Source organism: Limulus polyphemus, unplaced genomic scaffold, assembly GCF_000517525.1.
Source record: "Limulus polyphemus unplaced genomic scaffold, Limulus_polyphemus-2.1.2 Scaffold1835, whole genome shotgun sequence".
Classification (NCBI taxonomy): Eukaryota; Metazoa; Arthropoda; class Merostomata; order Xiphosura; family Limulidae; genus Limulus; species Limulus polyphemus.
The window spans coordinates 52,164-59,782 of NW_013667445.1; the positions used below are offsets into that span (position 1 = coordinate 52,164).

Sequence of the window (7,619 nt, forward strand, 5' to 3'; positions counted from 1 at the left end):
TTGTCAGAAATTATCTACCGTCCTGGTGAACGATTTCTGACAACAACCGTTATGTCCTGGTGAACGATTACTGACAACAACCGTTATGGCCGGGTGAACGATTTCTGACAACAACCGTTATGTCCTGGTGAACGATTTCTGACAACTAACGTTATTTACTATAACGGTTGTTGTAGGAAATTGCATACGAGTGGTGGTGTTTAAGATAAGACACTTGAGAGAATGGTTTTACTAGGTAATAAGTGAACGTCTGTGGAAGCTGATACAAGAATATATCAAAGGTAGCTTCCAAGAATTCGTTTGTTAAGTTACGTTCTTTAACTTGTGTCAATGATCTTAAACTACTACGCTCTAATACTGTTTGTTAGTAGGAGAAAAATTATGGATGCCGCAGTTTGCAGATACGATACATTTTATTTATTTAGTTTCAAAATCCTCAAATACCGATTTATCTCTCGTGTCAGTTTGTAGTTAATATAATTTCGGGTTTTGTATATAATACACACATATTCATAGATTTACACACGTGTGTATTACACGTGAAAACACTTGAAGGGTGTTGATGGAAAAACCATAATATGAAATAATGTATATCTAATCGGCTACAAAACAAAAAAAAAAGTTTAGTTCCTTCATTCAATTTTTATGACATTTAATTCGACATTGTGGCAAACATCGGTAGGAGGACACAGAGAAGATAATGAGCTAGAATATTCCAGAAGTTTGATACATGAGCTGCTTATCATCCCTTTCCTTCAAGTGAAACAAGCTTCGTTACTCGGTCATTCTATGTGTAAACTTTTCAAGTATGTTGGGGTTTTTTGGTCGCTTATGATAAATATTGTTTTTAATTTATTGTAACACACACATACATAGATCTATACAATGGATTATAGCATACGTACTATATATGAATATGTGATATATATATATATATATAATTTCATTCCAACTTTCAGTTGTTGACCAGCCAGTTGTTCAAGGTGGCGAGAATATGGACGGAGATGACACTACTAGTAACTGCACTGTTATTGAAGGGGACCAAAAGGTTGTGGGCTTCCTTACCGAGTGGATTGCGGCATACAAGTTCTTAAAAGGTGGGGAGTTGATATTTAAAATAAAGTTCTGTCTGATATTAAAGTAGGCTTAGTAAAGTTGGGATTTAGCCAGCTCTCTGGGCTGTTATAAACTTTTTAGGAAGTTACTTTTCAATCATTCTGTCAGTTTCATAAAAATAGAAACTATCCAAATAGTTTAAGATGCATGACTTTTCTTACAAAATCCTTGACTATAATTTCCTCATCTACTTCCTCTCTAGTAGTTTTTCATTAATTTGACCAATTCAAAAGTGATTATAATTTCCTCGCCTACTTCCTGTCTAGTAGTTTTTATTAATATGTCTAACTCAAAACTGATTATAATTTCCTCGTGTACTTCCTATCTAGTAGTTTTAATTAACTTGACCAACTCAAAACTGATTATAATTTCCTCGTTTACTTCCTGTCTAGTAGTTTTAATTAACTTGACCAACTCAAAACTGATAATTTCCTCGTTCACTTCCTGTCTAGTAGTTTTAATTAATTTCACCAACTAAAAACTGATTATAATTTCCACGTGTACTTCCTATCTAGTAGTTTTAATTAACTTGACCAACTCAAAACTGATTATAATTTCCTCGTTCACTTCCTGTCTAGTAGTTTTCGTTAATTTCACCAACTCAAAACTGATTATAATTTCCTCGCCTACTTCCTGTCTAGTAGTTTTTATTAATATGTCTAACTCAAAACTGATTATAATTTCCTCGTTCATGTCCTGTCTAGTAGTTTTAATAAACTTGACCAACTCAAAACTGATTATAATTTCCTCGTTCACTTCCTGTCTAGTAGTTTTCGTTAATTTCACCAACTCAAACTGATTATAATTTCCTCGTTCACTTCCTGTCTAGTAGTTTTAATTAACTTGACCGACTCAAAACTGATTATAATTTCCTCGTTTACTTCCTGTCTAGTAGTTTTAATTAACTTGACCAACTTAAAACTGATTATAATTTCCTCGTTCATTTCCGGTCTGGTAGTTTTAATTAACTTGACCAACTCAAAACTGAGAATTTCCTCGTTCACTTCCTGTCTAGTAGTTTTAATTAATTTCACCAACTCAAAACTGATTATAATTTCCTCGTTCACTTCCTGTCTAGTAGTTTTCGTTAATTTCACCAACTCAAAGCTGATTATAATTTCCTCGTTCATTTACTGTCTAGTAGTTTTAATAAACTTGACCAACTCAAAACTGATTATAATTTCCTCGTTTACTTCCTGTCTAGTAGTTTTAATTAACTTGACCAACTCAAAACTGATTATAATTTCCTCGTTCACTTCCTGTCTAGTAGTTTTCATTAATTTGACCAACTCAAAACTCATTATAATTTCCTCGTCTACTTCCTGTCTGGTAATTTTTCCATTACACAACCAACTCAAATGTCACTGCTTCCAGTACTTAACAAAATGCAGAGACGGAAATAGTTGTTAACTCACTTTCTTTTTAAAAATGTATTTCATGTGTGGTTTTCTGGCTTCTCTTTGCTTTTACAGGACAATCGAACCATGACAGTTCTCCTAAATGGTTAGACAAAACTTATTTTTTAGTAGACTTCTTTTGTGTGATCTGTAGTTTGTTGTTCTAAATTTCGTAAACCAATAAGAGAAGAGAAGCATTCATAATGAAACATGAAAAGTAAATAAATGTTATTTGTACAAATTTTATTAATAGAACTGAATTATGAACCAAAATCATCCAAGTGTTTATAACTAGCATTCTCACCACAAGATGGCGCGTTTTACCAGCATGTTTTACTCCTAACAGTTGATTTATTTGCTTTGTTGATATTACCTTGTTTTAATCTTTCAACAAAAAATACCCACATTCGTATTTAGCTTGCTGTTTTGTTTTTGTTTTTATCTTCTACCTTTATTCTATATTCAATACTATCTTAATGTGTTACTTTTTCTTCTACCTTTATTCTATATTCTATACTATCTTAATGTGTTACTTTTTCTTCTACCTTTATTCTATATTCTATACTATTTTAATGTGTTACTTTTTCTTCTACCTTTATTGTATATTCTATACTATCTTAATGTGTTACTTTTTCTTCTACCTTTATTCTATATTCTATACTATCTTAATATGTTACTTTTTCTTCTACCTTTATTATATATTCTATACTATCTTAATGTGTTACTTTTTCTTCTACCTTTATTCTATATTCTACACTCTGTTAATTTACTCTTCTTTCACAGAAAACAAAGAAAAGTGTATTCTTTACCTGACGCTCAGTCTCGGTGCCGGATTGGTCGTCTTCTTCCTGGTTCTATCTATCCGATTATATGCTCAAAAGAAAAAAGAAAGGAAGAAAGCCAACTTAAACATCAGCGAACCCCTTCCCACGTCATTTGACGAATATATTTCTGACCTAGAACATTTAGATAATACTGATAGACCGGGTGTAGAAGCACGGCGCGAAAGTAGGTCTACAATGAGAAGACAAGACAGTGACACATATCCAAGAGCTCCCATGTCTCAGAACATGAACAATTATTACTACAGTTAGTTCTTTATGAGAAGTAGCCATATTTATATTGGACGTATGTATGTAACGAATCACGTATCTGTTACTGTAAACGAGGCTTATTCTACTCCGTATAACGACTTTAAAACCAACTATTTTAGTGTCGGGCAGCAACCATATAGGACCAGCGTGTTCGGTGACAGAGATTCGAACTTGTGACCCTCGGAATGCGAGTCGAGCTCCTCTAACCACCAGGCCATACCAGGTCCCCTCTGTAAACGAGGCTGTATATTTATATTGTTTAATCCCAGGCCCTGATTACCAAAACTCGTGATATTTTCTATTGTCATTAGGGCGACTAATGGAGTCTTGCCAATGTGTGAAATCTCCCTTTTAAGGATGTCAGTGCAACATCAATATTGATTTGTATAACAAAAATATTCCTTTATAATTAAAGTCGAAATAAATGAACTGATAGCATTTACTTTCTGGTGTGACATAACTGCATATGCTTCTGTGATGATTTGTAAAATTTCTGCAGGTGTTGATACTGACTGGAGACAAAAAAGAAACCAGGCCACAACACAGATTTTTGATGTTTGTTTCAGAGTTACAGAGAAGTGATTCAAAGCTTCGGTCTTGCTCAGGGTTACAGAGGGTTCATTCAAAGCTTTGGACTTGTTCATGGTTACAGGGGGTTCATTCAAAGCTTTGGACTTGCTCAGAATTACAGAGAAATGACCCAAAGGTTTGGTTACAAAGAGGTGATTCAATACTTTGTTACAGAGTGGTTAATCAAAGCTTTTGCCTTACTCTAGGTTACAGAGTAGTCATCCACAGCTATGTTTACAAGAGCGGTGATTCAATACTTTAGCCTTTAGGGTTACTGAGAAGTAGCCCATAACTCTGGTTACGGAGAGGTGGTTCAAAGTTTCAATCGGAGTTACAGAGAAACAGCTCGAAACTTTGTCCTTGTTAAGGATTCCAGTGAAGTGTCTGAAAGCAAGAGAAGTCAAGCCTTTAATTTACTTGTTTTACCAAATGAAGTTTAGGGTCGATTCTAAAGAAGCACCGATACTTGCTTTGACCAATCACCGTACAACATTTGGTAAATGAATCAATCAGAAGAACATCACACTGACGTAAAATGGTAAATCTTCGGGGTATAAATTTCTTGCTTTTATAATATCAACATGTGTGTGTGTGTGTGTGTTTGTGACGACAGGGTCCACCATCTTGTCTTTTATTATTATCACTATTATTATTATCGAATCTACTTTTGATTCTGTACTTTAAAAATTTCATCTCTCCAACAAACATGTAGATTATTAAATCTAATGTGTTTCAAGCTGATTTTTGGTTACCAAGTATAATACTGTTAGGAACAATAGTTCCACTTTTCCAAGCTGCAAAGCATGGTTATAATTAATCATACTTGTCATAAGACATTACCGCTAGGCCTATTATATTTTTGAACTTTGCATTCTTTACGTAGCCCCTTAGAAATTTTCAAGAATTAGACTATAATAACAGCATTCCAACCACACTATGTTTGTATATCCATTGTCGATGACACTTTTCGCTCAACCCAGAGCTCATCAGACACAACAAACACAATAATGGTAGGAACACTGTTTTAGAGTAACATTTTTTATGGTGTGAACACATTTTCCAAGCATGATTATAGACTCTTCTAATTCTTGAAAATCCCTGAAATGTTAGATAAAAGTTAAAGAATATAATATACACAGTTGTTCAAACTTCTACCAGATGGCGTTGAGCAGAAACATGTTTACCCGACCAGAGTACTGATATTCACAGGTAGGTATATATGAAATATAAAATTAGCTAAAAACTATGATAGATCTCCATTAAAAAGTAGGTATGCGTAAATATCTACAAGACATAGATGATCATCTAATTGTATTTAAAACGCATTAATTTAATTACAAAACAATTATACTTGGAATAATTGTACACTAATGAAACGTCTGATCAGGCGATATGCCCTTGAGTCAATTAGACTTCCCTAAGTACGAGCCAAACGCCTTGCTGTTCTAGAACTAAGTGGATGATTTTTAAGCGATATAAATATAATGCATTCAAATATACCTTGTATAACATCATTATATGCATCCTCCGAGTTTATGATGTAGAAAGCATAGCGTCATATACATACATATCAGTTTGACGTATCTCTCACTTTTTCAACTTTATTAGAAGCACGATTTGTAGTTCAAAATGAAAACTAGCTTAGTCTATATCCACAAATAATGGCTTTTATAACTCTTGAAGATATTAGTGGTGTGATTTTAATTCGGCTTGTATCTTTAGCTTTACAAGGCCTATTATATGAGCTAAGCCTAACGTATTCAGGCAATTAAGCCTATTCTAAAAAAAGGAGATTACTATAACTAATATCAATTAACATTTAGTAGTCTTTAAGCCAAGTCCGTTTTCAGAATCTTATTTCTTTCCGGTAAGCAATAAAATTAAATTTAGAAAACATTTTATAAATCATTAACAAGTACTCTATTTTAAACATATTTCTCTTGGCTCGTTACGTATATAGATCTGATGCATATATATATATACTTACTTACATTTAACAACCTCTGCAAGCAATTCTTAAATAAAAGAATTCTGCTTTTAAGCAAAAAAGAATGTGGAAATTAGTCCACTTTCAAAACATATCAGAAATCGAGATTTTCTTCGGGTACTTGTTTTTTCCTCACAGAAGAAAAGACAAGTATTTGTTATTAGTGTTAGATTAACTTTTCCAAAATTATCCGTCAACAATCATATCATCTTTTAACTGTTTGTGCCGTCTTAAAATTTTAAACGAACATATAGCAAAATGATATCAGCGAATGTATGTTTGGATATATATACAAGTTTTATTAAAAATAACTCTTTCGGAATGAAAAAATTAGTACTGAATGAGATAAAATATGAAGGCGCAAAAGCTAGAGAGATATTTAGTGTATGACAAGCTTTATCGGGAATTATTGCTGTCATTAATGTTCTTTGTTCGTGATAGTTTTAAATAATAAAATACAATAATGACGACTTTTATCCATACTTTCCTTAAGTTAAGCCTGATTCAAAATTTTAAGTAGTTGGGTCTTTTAGCGCAATGGTCAACACTGGGCTATCTCAGTTCTGTCCACCGCGGGGAATCGGATTCCAGATTTTACAAGTCCGCAGACTTACCGCTAAGCCACTAGGGGGCAAATTTTTATGAAAGAAAAATAGCTTATAGACACGCACGTAAACTTCTAACTGTATTAATGCATATCAAAAATAAAGGTAATTATTTGATTATTTATACAGAAGGTGAAGCTGGAAAATAAATTGACACGAGTGTCTGTGAATATCTGAATGCCACCAGAGGTCATCAAGTAACTTACAAAATATAATTATATAATGTTTTTGTTTTGTAAACATTTAAACTGTTTATGAATCAGTTTTTTGTTCTTTTTTTTATAATTTCGATGGTTTTTAATTTTTCTCTGTATTAGAACAGCTGTTTCTTTATATATGTGCGTGTGTGAAATCCAGTTATGCAGTATAGATTATTATCTGTGTAAATACTTGAAAATAAATGGTTTATCTTATTAATTTTCGTTTGTGTTTTTCATTAAAAATGATATTTCAACATGTTACGCTGTACATTTTCAAGCAACAATAAAACATGAACTGAATTTTGACACGAATTTGAACTGTTAACAATTAATTGTTTTCATTTGATTAATTCATTTCACGATCCCACGAGACTCGATTACTGTCAAATTATAAACTCGTTTCTTTTCCTACTGATTTACTACATTCATATGTAGGTTACAATTAAACACCTCTGTATCTTTAGACACACACACACACACACACACATATATATATATATATATGACACCGGACAATCTTGTCGTATTCGACACATCTGTAGATTTAGATATACATATGCTTTACAGGAGACGTCTGTATCGTTAAATATACAAATATGTCATACCAGAGACATCTGTATCTTTAGATACACACATATGTCATACCGGAG

The 7,619-nt window shown here is 32.8% G+C and overlaps 1 protein-coding gene across 1 annotated transcript in view; it reads left to right on the forward strand.

Moving 5' to 3' along the window:
- The window catches only part of LOC106465097 (protein eva-1 homolog C-like), a gene marked incomplete at its 5' end in the record, with an annotated part of 22,088 nt that extends 15,015 nt beyond the window's left edge, over positions 1-7,073 (forward strand). Inside the window, 2 exons of the mRNA XM_013925293.2 lie at positions 960-1,097; positions 3,297-7,073. Coding sequence (XP_013780747.1) covers positions 960-1,097; positions 3,297-3,607 — 449 coding nt within the window. The remainder of the gene's footprint in view (positions 1-959; positions 1,098-3,296) is intronic.
- Positions 7,074-7,619: the final 546 nt, after the last annotated feature.